Source organism: Sorex araneus, chromosome 6 (genome assembly GCF_027595985.1).
Source record: "Sorex araneus isolate mSorAra2 chromosome 6, mSorAra2.pri, whole genome shotgun sequence".
Lineage (NCBI taxonomy): Eukaryota > Metazoa > Chordata > Mammalia > Eulipotyphla > Soricidae > Sorex > Sorex araneus.
The window spans coordinates 83,499,755-83,520,092 of record NC_073307.1 but is presented as its reverse complement, the minus strand read 5'-3'; the positions used below and the strand labels follow the sequence as shown (position 1 = coordinate 83,520,092).

General features: G+C 38.4%; 1 protein-coding gene across 1 annotated transcript in view; it reads right to left on the bottom strand.

Annotated features, from left to right (window-relative positions):
- Positions 1-20,338, bottom strand: part of SENP1 (SUMO specific peptidase 1) — a 68,715-nt gene that overhangs the window by 30,975 nt on the left and 17,402 nt on the right. The window contains exons 7-10 of the mRNA XM_055144139.1: positions 16,816-16,987; positions 7,077-7,180; positions 6,710-6,996; positions 3,985-4,039 (exon numbers count right to left, since the gene is read on the bottom strand). Coding sequence (XP_055000114.1) covers positions 3,985-4,039; positions 6,710-6,996; positions 7,077-7,180; positions 16,816-16,987 — 618 coding nt within the window. The remainder of the gene's footprint in view (positions 1-3,984; positions 4,040-6,709; positions 6,997-7,076; positions 7,181-16,815; positions 16,988-20,338) is intronic.

Genomic DNA, 20,338 nt, shown 5'->3' with positions numbered 1-20,338 from the left:
GTAAAGGAAGCCAGGTGCTTGCTTGCACGGAAGGACCGAAATTTGATCCCTGGAACCACATATGGTTCCCCAAGCACTGCCAGGACTGATCCTCCAGCATGGCCAAGAGTAAGCCCTGAGCACAGCCAGTGTGATCCAAAATCAAAAAACAAAAAGAGGGGGCTGGAGAGATAGCACAGCGGGTAGGGCGTTTGCCTTGCACGCGGCCGACCCGGGTTCAAATCCCAGCATCCCATATGGTCCCCTGAGCACCGCCAGGGGTAATTCCTGAGTGCAGAGCCAGGAGTAACCCCTGTGCATCGCCAGGTGTGACCCAAAAAGCAAAAAAAAAAAAAAAAAAAAAAGAGTTACCAAGAACCATGCAGAATTTCACAGTACAGGATCATGCTATTCAAATTTGTCTGCCTTTCTTTTAAGAATATAAACTTGGAAATAGGAATTTTTGTTTCTATTTATCCCTATATGCTCTACACCCGAACAGTGCCTGGTACACAGTGGGCAATTAGCAATTATGGAAAAAATAACAATGTATGGGAAGGCACCTTTTTAATAAATATAGGTATCTGCTGGTTTAGGAAGACAAAAAACAGAAAAGCAAAAATGTTTGCTTTTTTTTTTTTTTTTTTTGCTTTTTGGGTCACATCCAGTGATGCTCAGAGGTTACTCCTGGCTCTGCACTCAAGAACTACTCCTGGTGTTGCTTGAGGGACCATATGGGATACTGGGGATCAAACCCAGGTCAACTGTGTGCAAGACAAATACCCTACCCACTGTATAATCACTCCAGCCCAAATCTTTGCTTTTCAAACACATTAATCATTACTGTTCATAACTGAAGCATAACTACTACTACATTTATCTATCACCTATTTTGTGAATAAAACTTCTAGGTGTTTTAATTACCAAATAAGCTTCACAATTATACCCTTATTACTTAAAGTTCAATACAATGTTAATAAGAACCTGTTACTTATAAAGTACAGAAAAGGAAATTGAGGTGTAGGACAACTTGTCTTGGAAAAGCCATAACTAAAAAACTCTGCAGCTGGAGAGATAACGTAGGGGTCAGAAAGTGCACACCTTGCATGTACAATGCCACAAGTTTGATCCCTGACACCACATGGCCCCTGAACATCTCCAGGACATCGCTAGAGGCTCCCAGCTCAGCTGGTTTGAAGCAGTGCCCTATCTTGAGGCCCAATGCTGAACTGTCTTGTCTGGCCAAGTACTGCCAGTAGTGGCCCCAGTGCTCCCTGAGTACTGCTTTGGGGCCTCCACCAAATGAAACCCAAACTGCAGCTAGCTTGGGCTGTAGCTTAGTGGTAGAGCATATGTACTCCATGTGCGAGGCCTTGGGTTCAATTTCTCAATTGCAACAACAAAAAGCAAACAACAAAAACCTGCAACTGCATCTGTCTAGCCCTAAAAACTCTTCTTTCTACTACAGCAAATTACTTTTCTATAGACTTAAGTACTAAGACAAAACAAATTGAGTACTTAGGCTATTCAAATAAAGCACTTCTGGCTTTCAAGGAAATCCATTTATTTAAAAGCGATGTATGCACCATCACGTGCAGGCACCATTATGAGCACTGAGTGGCAAGTGCAGAAGTGTTAGTAAAGAACAAGGTACAGGGATAGCAGTACCTAGAAGGGAAGACTGTTGCTATCTGGGGAAGTCAGAAATGTTCGGAGAAAAAAATAATACGAGTCAGATTATGAAAAGCTGAACTAGTGGGTGGGCAAGAAGAAAAAGGGAATTCCAGGGAAATGGATCAGAATGTACAATAAGTAGCAAAGGCATGAAATAGCATGGCATATTTTAGAAAATACGAGCAGACCTCTTTGTTGGAACTTAACTAGAGGCAGTAGTGGGAAATTAAGATTTAAAAGTCAACCAATCAAGCCTTGGGTGAACAGGCTCCAACTTTAATAAACAGCATTATTCAATTAGCCTTACCCAATAGGCCATTTCTCCTTCCATGTCATTCTTCAATCATCACTAGGAGAAATCCTCCATAAACAAAAGACAGACTTAGTAAAGAACCATTAGGGAACTGAGAGCATTCTACCTGAGATCAATCTCTTTCCAAGGAAAAAACATCTCCTATTATGTACTGTAAGTAAAACACTTTTATAAGTGCTTTATCTCTATTTCTAAGTTAATCTTCACTATAATTTGAGAATAAGGTATCAAAACTGACATTTTATTAAGGAAACAGACGCTGAAGAGTAACTTGTTCAAAGTTACATGAAGTCTAGAAAAGGCACAAACATAAATCAGGGCCATTATATTAAAAAATAATAATAATTTAGGGGACAAAGAAATAGTACAGTGGATAAGGTGCTTGCCTTGCACATGGACAACCCAGGTTCAAGCCCCGGCATCCTATATGGTCTCCTGAGCACTGCCAGGAATGATTCCTGAATGCAGAGCCAAGAGTAACCCTAAGCATTGCTGAGTGTGTCCCCAAAACAAAAACAAACAAAACAGATTTTTAAATTGTCAAATCCCCCTAAGAAACTGTAATAGAGAATTTTTTTTTAATACCTAAAGATTCAAATGTGTATGGGAACTGTCAAGAAGTAGGGAAACTAAGGTGGAAAACATTATTTTATTATCCCTAGTGTTCTCAATGAAAAGGCAGGAGAACAACTGAATCACTCTAACAACTGAACTATCTTAGGCATATATGGTAAAAGTTTTTAAAAGGGAGAAGATTTTAAGTAGGATTACACAGAACATAGATCTTGATAACAACTGTGAAGAAGTTTCATATAGAAGGCTGCATTTGCTTTTGTTATCAACTATAACTCTGCTTACAAGATTCTCATTTATTGTTGCTATTTTTCAATGTGAGGAACAAAACTAGAGCTATATATATATATATATATATATATATATATATATATATATATATATAAAATACACTTTACCACTGAGTTACATCCCAGGTCTAGAAGATCACACTTGAACAGAGACTAAAAGATAATATAGAGAACACTACCAAAGAGACAGGCCATCACGGGGAGGACAAAACAGACTGAAAGAACACTGTATATGAAGGTAGGAAGCACACATCCCACTTAAGGAAGTTTAGCATGTGATAAGTTAGAGTCTTACATTTCCATAGTGCTCCTTCTCTAACCTCTACAATGTCTGTCACCAAATGTCACTTTATTAGACTTGCCCTGGTCAACCAAGACAAATAATGCCATCCATTGTGTGTGGGGCTGGGGGAGCCACACCCAGGGACAGTTCTAGAGATAACTGACCCTAATGATGCAGTGCTGCTGGAGTCCAGTGGTGCTGGGAAAACCAGAGCCTCTCCAGCAGTGCTCAGAGGTTCCCAGGGGCACAGCTGGCAGTGTTGGAGAGGCAGAGGATTGGACGGGAGGGGCACAGCATGTGGTACTTAGGAGCAAACTCAGAGCTTTAAGCAATCGGGGCATTCACTCCAGTCCTATAAGCTATCTTTCCAGCTACAATGGCATATATATTTCTTCATTATCTGCCCCTCCACTCACTCCCTTACATCCTACCCATTACAACTAGAAAATAAGTTCTTTGAGAGCAACTTATTACTTTTGTTCACTGTTGTTACTGGCAATGTCTATATGGCATTAACACAACAGTGTCTCTATAAATAGTAGATAAAGAATGTGATGATATGAAGAATAGTGGAGAAAGTACCTTGTGTACCATAATAATAAGTTTACGCTTGATTTTGTCTTACAAGCCACCCTTGAGAAAGGTAAATGAATAATACATTTAGGAAGATCACTCCTGTCGAGGAATGGAAAACAGACAAAGCAGAAAAATGATTACAGAACAGATGAAAGATGGAATGAAGAAAAACTTGGAAGTCAGAGAAAGTATGACAAAATCTATCCAAACAAATCAACATGAGAGAGGTCTGAATTAAGGTATTTTTATATCTCTTAGTGAAGAAATCAATTAAGTAGAGGGAAAAGAAAGTTTACCTGGGAGCTGGAGTCTGGGACTCTTTCACTTTGAGTAAAATCACAGAGTCTGATCCTAAACAACCATAAGAGTATTTGATTATTAATAAAATTTCACACTGTTGTACATTCCATTATAATCTATTTCCATAATAATAACATAGCAACATAAGCACAGAGGTATGACAGAAAAGAAAGAAGCAAGTCTATTTTCACTGAGTCAGAAACAGGAATAGGAAAGAGTCTGTCTTACAAATAAGACAGTCACACTACAGAATGCATATGATACATATGCCCTTCGGCACCTACTCTTGGCTGTGTTTACTATTAGTGCTTCCTCCACCTGTTCTTGGGGAATAAGAGCATGTCAAGATTTCTAAAAGTTCACGAACTATATGAGATTGATTAAGAAAGGAGAAGAAAAAGTGGGAGGGAAGAGCAGAAGAGAGAAAAGAAAGAAGAATTTGGAAGGGAAGGCAAAAAGAGAAAGAAGAGGAACAAAAGAATCTAAATTACACAGCAAACTAACTGAATTGCTTAGTGTAGCTTATTTGTTCCAGTTGTAAATACGTATTCATCACAAAATGTATGTTGAGTTTAAAAGCTTTTTCCCCTTATTACAGTTCTCATACCATGAAATTTAATGTCTTTATGAAAAAATTATATATACATGTACATACATATTTCCAATTTTAATCCCAAGTATATCTTAGAAATGTGAGGACTAAATTAAAAATAAAAGACCAAAGGAAGGAGAGGAGGACACTCAAGAGTCTTTTTGATAGTCTAACCTCTAAAAAATGTCCCTCCTATCATAGCATTTAACCCATAAATACATATCTAATCACTGTCATCCCGTTGTTCGTCGATTTATTCGAGCAGGCACCAGTAATGTCTCTATTATACTCAGCCCTGAGATTTTATTTTTTTAAAAAAATTTTTTAGACAGTCACTATGGTGTAAAGTTACAAACTTACGAACTTTTGTGTTTGAATTTCACTCATACAGTGATCGTTTACCCATCCCTCCACCAGTGCCCATTCACCTCCACCAATGATCCCAGGAACTCTCTCCACCCCTACCCCACCTCTGTGGCAGGGCATTCCCTTTCGTTCTCTCTCCTTTTGGGTGTTGTAGTTTGCAGCAGAGGTATTGAGTGGCCTTTATGTTCGATCTATAGTCTACTTTTAGTTTGCACTTTCCAACCTGAATGGGTCCTTCCAATATCCTCTACTTGGTGTTCCCTTCTCTACCTGAGCTGCCTTTTCCCCCAGCATGTGAGGCCAGTTTCCAAGCTGTTCAGTCCTGAGATTTTAGCAGCCTCTCCTTACTCGTCTTTTCCAACGATTGGAGGCTCCTTCAGAGTCAGCGGAATGAGACCTATCGTTACTGTTACTGGCATATTGAATATGCCATGGGTAGCTTGCCAGGCTCTGTCATGCGGGTGGGATACTCTCAGTAGCTTGCTGGGCTCTCCAAGAGGCAGATATATATCTTTTACTGTATTTGGGATATGAATATGCTATGGGGAGCTTGCAAGCTTGCAAGTGTAGTGCGGGCAATACACTCTTACACTTGTCAGGTTCTTGAAGAGAGAACAAAGCTATTAGAGCTTGTTCTTCTGGGAGTTTGGTCTTAGAGTCTCTGGATGTTGGCCGATGGTGGGATTACATGGCAATTACAAGATTATATGGTGATTACGAATATGGAGAGGCTGCTAAAACTTAGGGCTGAGTGTAATAGAGACGTTACTGGTGCCTGCTCGAGTAAATCGACGAACAACGGGATGACAGTAATGATAGTGACTAGATATGTATTTATAGGTTAAGTGGTATGATATGAAGGACATTTTTTGGAGGCTAGACTATCAAACAGAAATATATATCTGAAGAAGGGAAAAACCAAGCAAATAAAACTCTTGACAGCAAAACTTTAATTAACTAGAAAGCTACAAGAAAGGCTATTTTGGTTAGATGTAAGATAGGGAGAAAACAACTCCAGGGGTTGGAGAGAGAGTACAGTGAGTAGAGTGCTTGACACGTGTATTCTATCCTTGGCATCCCATATGGTCCCCCAACACATCCAGGAGTAACTCCTGAGTGCAGAACCAGGAATAAGCCCTAAGCATTGCCAGATATGGCCTCAAAACTAAACCCCGGCCTGTGCTCAAAAAAAAAAAAATTGTTTTTCTAACACTTGCTGACAACTATTCTAAAATGCAGTAAACCTACTATCCATGTTTTTTAAGTATTACTTTGGAACAACTTTTACATAATTTCATGTATTCCAAAACTTTTGAAACTTCAGAATACTCAATTTTTATTGAAGCATTTAGAAACACGAAATGAATGTAACTGGGTTGAATGTACTCTGACTCTACTCAGAAAACTAGTTTTTAAGATAAAAATTTATCAAATTATATGCATTTTCTCATAAGAAAATACTAAGTTACTTGTAAGTTTAGTTTACTAGTGGCAAAACTGGTATCAGTGAAGGTCTCTTACATGTTAAGTTATATGTGTATTACAATCTTGACTCAACTCACTGTCACTGTCATCCCGTTGCTCATTGATTTGTTCGAGCGGGTACCAGTAATGTCTCTCTCACTGAGAGACTTATTGTTACTGGTTTTGGCATATCCAATACGCACGGGTAGCTTGCCAGCCTCTGGTCTGAATTCACAGATTCAATTAACAGTTAAGTATTAGAACTGAAATTATTATTATATAGTTATATGACATTTTACCTTCAGATTGTGTATTTGAAGCTGATAAATTATCAGGCTGAACTGAAAGAGAGTAGTGATGCTGGGGTTGATGGTGAGGATCAGAATCTTTGGATCCAAATGCAGCAACATCTGGGGTATAAGATGGTATGGAAAACACATTGTGGGACAGTTGTTCCTGGGGAGTTAAAAGGCTGGCAGATCCAGACGACGAAGTATCAGAACCAATGATTTGAGAAGCATAAGAATTGCCATTTTTAAAGACTGGATCTTTCAAAGAATTTCTACCAGTACCAAGACATCGAGACCTAGCCAAAAAAGAGAATAGTTTCAATATCAAATGACAAAATAAGGATTACATTTATTGAAATATTTTTCTATTACTCACAAGTGTAAAGGAAAATGTGTAGTGGGTTTGGCTACAGAGAACTGTTTGCCTGTAACCATCTGTAGCAGCTGTCTGTAAATTTCTTTTTCTTCTTCTTGAACAGTCTGTAAAAGAAAGAAAAATTTTAAACATATTCAAAGAGCAAGTGATTCTCAAAGACACACTTAGACCCTAGAAGCTCTGTAGAGCCAAAGGCAGAGTTCTCAAAACAACTAAGAATTAAAAAAAAAAAAAAAAAAAAAACAACAACTAAGAATTACACTTCACTAAGTACAGTTCAGTAAATTATAAATTGACTTTAAGAGGAGCTGAGTAGATGCTATATTTTAAAACATTATGGGACAGATATATAATTAACAGAGAAGTCACATGATAGGAAACCAGAAGGACAGCAGGCAATCACTTTGAATCAACCAAAAGATATGCAGAAAGAAAATATTTGAGATCTCTAAATTAGGATTTCAACAAACTCCTTGACTCCTGACATGTTTCTAAAAAATCATAAATTACTGGACTAGTCAATATTAGATTGATATATCTAACGGTTTTCGACTCTATATACTACATCAGTGTTATATATTTTCCAGAGCTGATTTTATCATCAATATTTACTTATTTTTAGTGTGAAAGCCAATAATGAATTTCAGGAGTATTATTCATAATATATATTTCTTAAATAATTAAAAAAGCATACATTTATGTATTTCTGGTTTTAGAGTCATATCTGGCTGTGCTCAGGACTTACTCCTGTGTCTGTGTTTAGGGATCACTCCTCGTGGTACTCGGGAACATATGCAATGCCAGAATCAAACCAGGGTCGGCAGTATGCAAGGCAAGTACCATAACCCCTACACTATCTCTCCAGCACCCAATTCTTTTATAGATTTATCTACCTACCATATTCCAGGCACTCAAGATAAAGCACGGAATAAAGTTCTGGCCCTTGTGAAATATTGCAGTTAAAGGAGTGACAAAGAATAAATCAAGTTGTATAAAGAAAATTAAAGAAACAAAATGTGATTGAAAGAGAACTTTAGGAATAGGTAAGAAGTGCCACTTTAACAGAAATCTAAGTGAAGGGATGAAGTCAGTTACAGAAATATTGAATATTCTAGGGTAGATAAACAGTAAATGCAAAAGCCTGAAAAGAGGAGTATGCTTTATATACTCAAGGTATTTCAAAGTCAGTGTGAATCAGGAAAATCATATTAGTTTACTTAACAGATAATCAGAATACAAAAGTACTTCTAACACACAGTATAGCATCTACATAGATCTCTCACTGCAATGAAGTGCATTCACTAAACAACATGCCTCAGCTTAATTTTAAAAAATCTATGTATAGTTTAATGCAATGCAACTATCAATAATCACAAAAATGTCAATACTTTGTGCCAGGGCTAGTAGTAACCTTCACTGTGACATTTCAACATGTATGTAAGCATTTTATTCAATTACAAATATCTGCTAAAAGCAGAATGAAGGTGCTGGAGCGAAAGTATAGCATTTTGCCTTGCATGTGGTTAACTCAGATTCAATAACTAGCATCTCATATGGTTCCCTGAATCAATGACTCCAAGAGTCTTTCCTAAGTGCAGAGCCAGAAGTAACCCCCTGAACATCACCAAATGTGGCCCCAACTGAGCAATAATAAGTAAAATTAGTTGAGCACGTGGAGAAAAATAAGGCAAAAGAGGGCATACATTTGCAAAGTTCTCTTTTTTTAAATTATTTTTTTTAATCCATCATCTATATTCTTAGACACAAATATTATATTTAAGATGAAAATGGTTTTCTAGTGTTTGCAAAGAGACTGTCTACAGTAATAGGCATTTCAGTGATAGTGTAACACTTTATTTTAAAATAATGAGAAAAAGGTAATTACCAGGTACAAATTAATATCAAATCTGTATTTTCTGCCTACTCTGCTGGAGAGACTATAAGTAGCCGAAAAACGTGTTAGACACAACAATGAAAACAACAACACTGGTTTAGGGCCAGGGAGGTAGGTGAAGGGGCCAGAGCATGGGTTCTGTCTCTGTGCTGGAGCGCTGGTCTCCATCCTCAGTACCGCACAGTCCCCTAACACTGCTGGGATCAACCAGAAGCACAGAGCTGGATACTACCGAGAACCACTACGTATGGACTAAAAAAAAAAATCCTGAAATAAATATAGCATCTCTACTAAACTCATATTTGTTATTATAAACGTTTTAAGTAGATAATATGAAGAATAAAGCATCCATGTATTAATAACTTTTAAGTTATTTAGAGTTATAGATAATACTCTATTCCTGTATCTAGTTAATACAGATATTAACTAGAAGACAACTGAATTAAAACCAAATTCAGTTATTAACTAGATACAGGAATAGAGTATTATCTGGTAATACTTCTTTTCTTTTCTTCTTTTAAAATAATGTAGGAGTACTGCTATTTGTTCAGTCATCAATTAAGCTGAATGAATTGGGCATGAACTCCACATTATTATTATTGTTTAATTGTATCACCTTGAGATAGAGTTACAGAGCTTTCTTGTCTGAGATTCAGCATACAATGAACCCATCCCTCCACCAGTGCACATTTGCTACCACCCACATACCAGTACTCACCCTGCCTCTATGGCAGACAATTTCCTCAATACTCTCTAATTTTAGGTATTATGTTTTACTCGAAATTTCCTGCTACCATTCAAGCTTACCTGCAGGGGCAGATGCTAGATAATTTATTTTCCACTGGTCATTTTGAATATCATGAGAACTCACACTGGCCACAATTGTAAATGTAAATTTCTATATTATAAATGGTTGGTTCCAGAGACATCTCTGTATGGCACTAATCCATTTTGGGATTCAATTGGGCGTCTCTGGGCCAGGGTTGTTGGTGTGCTAAGATGGCACCTTGAGGCAAATTGTGGGTGTGACAGCCAGTCTGCTGGGTGGACAGGGACCTGGGGAGGGACAGCCCAGGTGTTCTGCCACATGCGGCCTGGAGATTTAGTCCTGGAACCTGCATACCTGGGCCTTGCTTGTGGAAGCTCTTGGTCACCGGGATTCCATCTGGAGTAGGTGGGGAGAGCACACCTGCTCCATCTGGGATGCTCTGGTGAAATTGGCTTGGTATAGGGCCCTGAGAGATTTCTGGTGCTGTGATGTCTTCCAAGACTTCCTGCTGTGTCTCTGGGTCAGGGCTGTTGATGCGCCAAGATGCACGTTACAAAAATTTCTGCAATTGTATCTTGGTGAGGTCCATCCTGAGACGGTAAAGTCAGGCTGGGGGTATGGCGGGGATTTTGGACTGTGGAAGCAAGTGGTTCCCAGGGGCTCTGCTTGGGGGGGGGGCACAGGCCAACCCATCCCCCTCCAATTTACCCTAGCCTGTTTAGCCATGCACAGGTCGGAGCTTTTCTGCGGCTTTTGATCTCTTCCGAGATTTATCTATGGGTTTCTGAATAAGGCCAATAAATGAGCTTGTTCAGCTGAGCCAGAGGTGGTTTCCAGGGTGGCTTCCACACACCTACTTTTGGCCATTTAGTTCCTTGGTAAACTTGGTCCCAAGTTGTTGGGGTCCTAAGCGGCAATTTTGGGGTATCAGGCTGCTGATACACTTGCCCTGCAGGTATAGGTTGACCTGCTGGTAGCACCATATCCCCGTTTTTCTTTTAAATTTAAAATAAATTATTTCTTAAAAAAATTAAATTGAGGTATCAGCTTACAACAGTATTTAAGTTATTTTTTATTGACTAGGATTTTAGTTTGCTTGCTTTTGGGCCACATCCAGAAATGTTCAGAGCCTATTCCTTCTATTCTTTGCTGTGCTCAGGAGTGACCCCCACCTTGCCCCAGACCCCCAATGGGTCTCAGGGGTCCAAACGTGCCAGGGATTTGAACTAGGGTTGGCAGGGTACAAGATAAGACCTTACCTTACCCTGTACTATTTCTCTGCTCTGTGACTGAGATTTTTAATACTTCTCAGTGAAAATCTTTTTTTTCTTCCATGCCACATGCTACATAGTTCTCAGGGGACGGTATAGTGCTAGGAACTGAACCTGGGCCTCCAGTACTTAAGCACACATCTCAGGCCTTAAGGGTCACCCAGGCCCTAAAAATGAAGAATGAACTTTTTCACTATACCAATCCAGAATAACCTAGTCATTTAAATCACTGAATCCATAATAAAATGGATGTTCAGTATGTTGTTTTTAGGTGATAAAATAGGGAGAGGGTAAGGAAATCAAAAGAGCAATATTGCCTGATCCTGGAAATTAACTTTTCTTCTTTCTTATCCCTTTGTTGAGTTAAAAAAAAAAAAAAACCTCAAGACTTTTGAGTTTTATAAAACTCATGTAAGGCAAGCACTCCACTACTGAACTTGGACCCTTGGGCCTTATCAACTAAATCTAAATTAGTCAATCATTTTAGTTCATTTCACTGTCCTACCAAACCAGATTTTTATAAGTTTTGATAACATATTATGATACCTTAGGGAAGATAATAAGTAAAGCAGATAAACTGGTATAAGAATACTTGGGGTGAAGATGTAAAGGAAGATGTGTTGGAATATTGTATACCTGAAACTCAATCATGAATACCTTTATAACTTTGTAATTCACTGTGATTCAATTAAAAATGAAAAACAAAAAACCTGGTCAGGACCCAAGAGCTAGCACAGGAATTGAGGCAAACTTGTCTTTCCATGCAGATGACCCGATTCAATCCCTGATCCCTGGCACACACTTCATATGGTCTCTGAGCACCACCAAGCAGAGCCAGGAGTAAGCCCTTAGAACTGTTGGGTGTAGCACGAAACCATATAAAATAAAAAATAAGAATATTGGGCCTGGAGATCGTACAGTGGGCAGGTTACTTGCCTTGCACACAGCCAACCCAGGTTCAATCCCTAGCTCCCCACAGGGTCCCCCAAGTGCCATCAGGCCCTGAGCTAAGAGTAGGAGTAAGCCTTGTACTCAAGTGTGGCACAAAATAAGCAGAAAACAAAAACAAAAAAAATTGAACAAACCCTTACAGACATCTTATACTATTCATAACAAGCAATTCACAATAAATTATCTAGCATCTCCTGTGCGGCAGACATGAATGTTGGTGGGAAACTTTGAAATACTGGTGGTAGAAGGTGTAATGGTGGTGGGACTGGTGTTGAAATATTAAAATGTGATCGATTATTATGAACAACTTTATGATAATAATTTTTTTAAACAATTGATCAAAAAATAGAATACATGGAAACGTAAATGTCTCAATGACATAAACATAGAACGTGCCTCGCTTGGATGAGGCCCTGGATCTGGTCCCTGGTATATTAAACAGTAACAAAAACAACAAAAGTAAAACTACTTTTCTCCTCGCTCTCATTGGGTAGAAAAACATTTCGTTAGGAAAAAGTTACACATAAAATATAAAAAACCAAAATGCCGTTCAGTGACTCAGCTATTAAAATTATAAGAAATGTATATTCAATATATACAATATAAGGAACTGATTAATGATAGTAGAGAACAGGGTCAAACTGGCAGTGCTTGGGGGTTACTTCTGGTTCCATACTCAGGGGTCATTCCTGGCAGTGCTCAGGGGACTGTACAGTCAAGGAATGGAAATGGGTCAGCCATAAGAAAGCATCTAAACTCATAAATTATTTCTCTAGCCTATATGGAACAGATGTTTTTGGTTTGTTTTTGGGTCATACCTGGAGATGTGCAGGGGTTACTCCTGGCTCTGCATTCAGGAATTACTCCTGGCCAGTGCTTGGGGGACCATATGGGATGCAGAGGATCCAACACAGATTGGTTGCAAGGAAAGTGCCGTATCCAACGTACTATCTCTTAGGCCCAGAAATTAATTTTTAAAAAATCAATTTAAAACATCCAAAAAATTCCATAAATCCCAAATTAATATAGCTTCAAAGAAAGACGAGCATGAACAATATCAAAATCAGTAGGCAACATAAACTAGAAATAAATGCTTCTTATTCCTAGTTAATTAGGCAGTATCAAGCTTCATAGTTTCAGTTTAAACTAATATATGGCTTTAAAAAGCTAATACAGAATAAAGATTAAATACATTTCATGTTCTACACATTAATGAAAGTCAAAAGAATTTATCTTTTCTGAGGCAAGGCATTTTTTTTTCTTTTGGGTTTTGTTAAAAAAGGAAAAACAGTGGTTCTTCACACAGAACCACTTTAGACTTAAAGATAGACCAGAGAGATAGCACAATGGGTTGGAGGGCATGGTTTGCATTAAGGAGGCTTAGGATTTGGTTGTTCAGCCTCTAGCAACACACGGCTTCCTGAGCAAAGAAGTATTTTTGGTTTTGTTTTTTTGAGCCACACAGGTAGTGCTCAGGGCTTACTCCTGGCTCTGCACTCAGTAATCATTACTGATGAGGTTTGGGGGACCATATAGGGTGTCAGGATTTGAACCCAGGTCAGTTACGTGTGCAAGGCAGATACCCTACTCACTGTAGTATCACTCCAGTCCAGCAACACAAATATTAACTGACCCCTTGATGCCTGATCTGGTGAGTAGCTGAACACAACCAGGTATGCCCACAAACAAAGAATCACAAAAACCAGGCTGGAGACTGTACAGCTGCTGGTAAAGAGCTTGCCTTGCATGTAGCCACCTGAGCTTGATCCCCAGCTCAGCATATCCTCCCCCTGCGTGTGGTCTCAAAACAAAACACATACAGCATAAAATTAAAATAACATATAAAATATATAATTTATAGAACATTTTCCAAAGTAAAATGCAAAGAAAGGGCCAGAGCGACAGTACAGCAGAGAGGGCGTTCGTCTTGTAGGAGGCTGAGCTGGGTTGGGTCCCCAGCACCCCATGTGGTTCCCCAAAGCCCATCAGGAATGATCTCTTAACACAGAGCCAAGAGCAAGCCCAGAGCAGGGCTGGGTGTGGCCCAACCGCCCCCCCAAAAAAAACACAAGACACCCATCCTCCTTCCCCTTATTTTTTGAGCTTCTGGTACTAGAAAATAAAACATTTTCTTGTGTGTGTTACTAAACTATTTTCTACTAAAAAGGCACATTGAGAAATTGAGAGGAATGATCAATAATTGAAAATATATTAAAGGAAACTGACTAATGTTATGTTTTTAAAACATCCTTTATTAAGGACTAAAAAAGATTTGAACAGTAGAAGTATAATTAAGCTGATGAGATCTGTTAAAAAAAACAACTGTAGGGCCCAGAATGTAATGTCTCTTTCCCAAACAGAAATTCACATTCTCTGTGATGGTGCTATTTAACAAAACCTGTCACGGAACTGCCTACACTGTTCAATATGAAAACCACTACTCACTCTGCCCAATGAGTAGTTAAAAATAAATAACTAAATTTATTTAATTTTATTAATTTCATCTTTCTTTTTTTTTTTTTTAAACTTTTTGGGGCACACCCGGCGATGCACAGGGGTTACTCCTCGCTCATGCACTCAGAAAATTCTTCTTGGCGGTGCTCAGGGGCCCATGTGGGATGCTGGGAATTGAACCTGGGTCGGCCAAATGCAAGGCAAATGCCCTACCCACTGTGCTATTGCTCCAGCCCCTCATCTTTCTTCTTTAACATAAGCAACCACATCTTCCCAGGAGGTACTAACATTTCCAAGGAAAATATATATATTCCTTCAAATGCAAACTCCCATCAATAAACTTTTTAGTCATGAGGGAAAGGCATTACATCTTCAACTGGATTATCCTTTTATCCAGTTGAAGATATAATTATTTAGATAAAAAATCTAAATGATGTGTTGAAAATCAGTAGTTTGGTTCAATATTTTGTCTTAATACTTCATATGGAGTTGGTACTAAAATAAACAGCACAAAAATATAGCGGAAAAAAATTCCCCTTTCATAACTGTTGCCCAGCTCTATTCAATAACAGCAAATGCAAATATTACAGGTCTCTTGCCTATCCCTTCTCCAGTACTTAATATGATTACTAGTTCTGCCATCCTTTGCTCAAATATTTTAGACTCAATGAAAATTTAATCACCCCCCCCACAAAAAAATGCTCTGACCATGTCACAAATAATTAAATTTTCCCACCTAAGAAATGTTCTCTACATAATTATATATAATTATTTACCAGGTAATGCTGTATTCTTGACTCCATGATCTAGATATGCTCTAATGGCAGGAACCACATCACTATGTTATAAAACAGAGTATATCAAACTAGACTCCTTCAGAAGACCTGGCTGTAGGCTGACCATGCCTTGATCTTTACTCTCTGACCTTTATTTTCCAGATCTGTAAAATACAGATATTACCTCATCTCTAGTTCATAGTGTTAAAAAGCTTAAAAACAATAATATATGTGAAAGCACAATAAAATCTCTAATGCTATGTAAATGTAAGATCACTATTGTTCCCATGTATTGCCACAGCAAGCAGTACAAAGTTGGCAGATACATGGTTTTTAAGTATCTAGGTGAACAGGTATAGGCACATTTCCTATTGTATAAATTACATTCTAATTCATATTAACATTGCACTGTAATTTGTGTAATCTGGTGACTTCATTAGTAGTGCTCTGCTTTGTTGAATGGCACCAACTTTAAGTGTATTATGAATTTTGACAACAGAAAACATTTCTGTTGCTTCTTTTGCTGGTGATTACTCACTGATTTAGTTTATTATAATATTTCTGTATTGTCATAGCATAAAAAGTGTGAGCAATCAATGCTATGAACTAGCATCAATGTGTTAACAAAACTGTCTTTCTTTTAGGTTTATTGAATTCACCCAGTTTTAAAAGAACATCTTTCTTTCGGAGAAGGTCAATGATGTAAAAAATATTATTCACTCTTAAATTTATTTGGCAAGAGGTCCTTGGGTTATGCCCTGTGGTACTCAAGTCTTACTCCTGGCTCTGCTCAGGGATAACGCCTAGCAGTGCTCAGGGAACCATGTGCAGTGCTAGGAAATGAGGAGCAATTGGCTGCATGCAAGGCAAGCATCTAACCCCTGCACTATCTCTCTGGTCCTTAAAAATATTCTTAATGAAGAATATAAATTATTTAATTGGCCTCATTGATTTTTCTTTTATATTAGTAAAAATATTCCTAATGATGAGGGCAGATATTTCATTATATCCAGTAAGGCTAACAGTTTTGCCACATGAAACAGTTTAGGAAGGGTCAAAAATAAATAGAGAGAGAGAAGAAACAGTTTGCTCTAGGAGAAGCCATAAAAATATTGAAGATTAAACCTGCTATTCAACAGGAATAGAATATGGTCATGTAATTATGAGAGATTGGGCTAGGAAGATAGCTCAAAGGGCTAAAGCACATAAAGTTCAGGCTGGGTTCAATCACAGAGCTCCTTGACAGAAGTAGCCCCTGAGGAACTACAAGGTATGGTCCCCAAGTCCAAACCCCCACCAAAATTATTAAGTCTGCTGAAATATTTCCTTAACTTCTTTAGAAAAGATATCATTCAAAATAAGTATGAAGAGACTTTTCTCTATCTGGAAAAGCTCACATGGTCTCAGACAAATATCTTGTTCTCATATCTCTCTACTAAGCAAATTTCTTTAAATAAAATTATCTTACTTCACACACACACACAAAATTAACAAACATAAAGAGAGAAGCACAGAAAGGAGTAAGTAAAAAGAATGGCTAGTAAGTACCGAAAATGAAAACATAATGGCTGAATATTGGGAGACAATCTAATCTTTGATAGTTTTTGTTACAAGTTTTCCTTACCTCTTCTGCTGTACTAATATGTCGCCTCTGAGTTTTCTTGGGGCTCAAAAGGCTTCTACGACATGAACCACTCCATGATGGACTTGGAACTGGCTTAATAGGAAAAGATTTTTCATATGCAGACACATGGCAATGATGGTTTGACTTCCCCGCAAAAGTGTTTGACAATCCACTAAAATAAAAGTTCGTAAGAAAGTAACAATAAATAAGAACATCTAATCTATTACTTTCACTTTTAAGGTATAGCAAAAGCAAAACTTAGCAAGTAGAATTGTAGATATACCATTTGAAGGAAATTGTAAAAAATATAAACTGCTACATCGAGTTGTCATTTATGAGCTCTTAGTGACGATAAACTATTTAATTACCAAACAACTAAAATTTTTATTTCTTATCCTTATAATCTACAAGTTCCTTTGGTTAGAAATAAAATGGTATGATGGGCCAGAATAACAGTGCAATGGATAGGATGATTGCCTTGCATGTAGCCGACCATGTTCAATTCCCGGCACCCTATATGGTCCATTGAGCACCACCAGAAATGATCCCTGAGCAGAGTCAGGAGTTAAGTCCTGAGCACCATGGGTGTGACCCAAAAACAAAAACAAAACAAATAAGAAACAGAGTTTGTGTGGTGTAGCTGCTAGTGCTGCTACAAGACCTGGGAAAACAGAAGACTATTATGCAACTTAGGGCTGTTGGTTTCAAGATAAGCACACAATGGATACGCTGGGAGATGCCATCCATGCAGGCCACGAACTTATGGTCATATGGCAAAGTTTATTAATCAAGGATAATGGTTACATAGGGGCAGAAAAGAACGGATTACGTGCGAATCATTAATGGGACAAGGAAGTGGAATCTATGGTTTATATGGGCTAGATGGGACAAAGTGTCACAAGGTGTCATGGGGTTTCTGAGCTAATGCAGAGAAGGAACAATGAGCTTTACAGACACTACAGGTGTCTGCTCTCCCACTCTCAAACCTCGGCCACAGGCAGTTTCAAGGCCACTGAGCCATGCTAATTGCTGGGGAATGCTGGTTGCCCTGGCAACAGCTTACTCTCCTCAAGGCCAGGACTCAGGGTTTCTCTACAGCAGCCCAGCAGCCAAGATGGTTAGGAAGCTGTGCCAAGTGAGACTCCAACTCTAGCATATCAGATTAGAATATTTGCAAACTACTTATGTTAACACAAACATGTACTTTCTACTTTAAGCAGCTCCCTCCTCCAAGACTTTTGGAGGAAATGAATAAAACTGAAGACATTTGACAAAGTTCTTATTGCTATTATTGCTGTTATTACAGCAAGTTTGAAGTACCAGCCTCAGCATAATGACAATTTTCTTTCTTTTTTTTTTTTTCACTGAGGTCACAAAATAGAGATAGCGTTGACTAAGTTGAACTCAATAAAATCAGTTCTTAAAATCAGTACGTGTAATCTGGACCCAAATGGAATCAGAACAGGCCTAAGGAAAAAAGAAGCACATGTTCTCCAACTCTTCAAATGTATGGTTTCTATATGAGTTAGAGTGGGGAAAGAAGCAAGAACTCATTAATAATAAGTTTGAGGAATAAACTTATTTTCATATGATGAGCAGATGTGGAATGAAAATGGTAAGGGCAATATTCTTTGGTAAAGATATAATACATATTTTGCATGTCTTTTGAATTTGTATTTCCTAGAGTAAGACAGTGTGTTTAATGCAAAGGATTACTTTTTAAAAGTTACACAGGAAGAGAGGCCGAGGAGACAGTACAGCAGATAGGGTACTTTTCTTGCGCACAATGATCTTGGTTCAATCCCTAGCACCTCATACAGTCCCCTGAGCACTGTCAGAAGTGAACTCCAAGTGCAGAATCGTAAGTGCTGAGCATAACTGAGTGTGCTTCCCACCCCAAAGATAAGCAATACTATGAGGCCATCTTGCAATGCCCCCCCCAAAAAAAATCCTACCAACAATTAAGGGCAAATACCTTACAAGAGTAAGTAAGTAAGGCAAATACCTGACCTTACCCTGAGAGCACACGCGCGCGAGCGCGCGCACACACACACACACACACACACACACACACACACACACAAACACACAACCAATAATTAATATGATTGAGTGAGACACAGAAGCAAGCCTGAAAAAATGAGCACTGGCTAGTATGAACGTTAAAAGAACAATGGTTTGGGTTGAACAGACAGTACAGGGGGAGTTAAGGTGCATGCCTTACAAAAGACTGCGGCCATGGTTTGATCCCCAGACCATGTGGCTCCCTACATACCACCAGATGCAACCCTGGGAGCCCCCAGGCACCACTCAGTACACATGGCTGGAGCAGCACTATATCCACAGACCACTGCAATGAACCACTGGCCCAGCAAGTTTGGAATCCCCAGTAGAGGTTTCCCGAGCACCACATGAGTTCCATTTCCCCACAAATGAAATGAATGATTATTCTGGTTTAAAACACCATGAACCCACAATGGCAGAACCAAAATTAAATTGAACCACATGAAACGGCTATTTAAAAACTAACTTTGAATATCAGTAACAAAAAAAGCTAATCATTTATCCTCTCCTAATAGGAAATATATTTCAGAACAACAAAATATTCCCAGTTAATCAGGGAAATAACCTTTCCTTCATAGCTGAATGGCTATTAATATGTAAAAAAGATATAATAAAGTAAAAAGATATAAGAAAAATGCTATTCCATAAACTGCTATAAAATTGCCATTATGTGAAGGTAGCATCCTCATTTTTAATATCAATTGATATTAGAAACCATTAAGCTGATGTGAAACTAGTCACTCACATTAATACCAAAATAATATCATTTTAGGTTTATTCCTGTCGCAGAGAGGAAAAACCTAACTACAGAAATTAAACCTACCTATACGCCAAACTGTATCTCCATAATTCAGAGATCAATTCACTATTATTAATGACAGAAGATGTGATCACTATAGGTTTCCTAATATGATGTAACAGCATTCGATTTTATACAAGTCAAAAATCTAATTTACAATAGAGGGTTAGGTTAAGAACAAAATAAGGGGCTAGAGAAATAGTATAGCAGATAATGTGCTTGTCTTGCACATGGCCACCCAACCTGGAGAAATTAGAGTGCAGAGCCCCAGAAGAAAGCCCTGTGCACATTTGGGTGAGGCCCAAGAACCAAAAGAAAAAAAAAAGGAGGGGATGGACCAGAGACAGTAGAGCAGGTAGGAGATTTGCCTTGCACACAGCTGACTGAGGTTTGACCGTATGATTCCTCAAGCACCTCCAGGACTGGTCAGGAGTAAACCCAGAGCACAATGGAGTGTGACTCCGAAACTAACTAACTAACTAATTAAGAAAGAAAATAAAATTTAAAAGGGGCTGTCATTGAACTAAAGATTTTATCTGTAGAAATGCACTTACATGGGAGGGGGGCGGTCTTTGGAACAGGTGGAGGGAAGCAGCTCTCTGGTGGTGGGTGTGGGGTGAAAATGATGGATGCATTGAAAGTATAATTAACAGTATTATA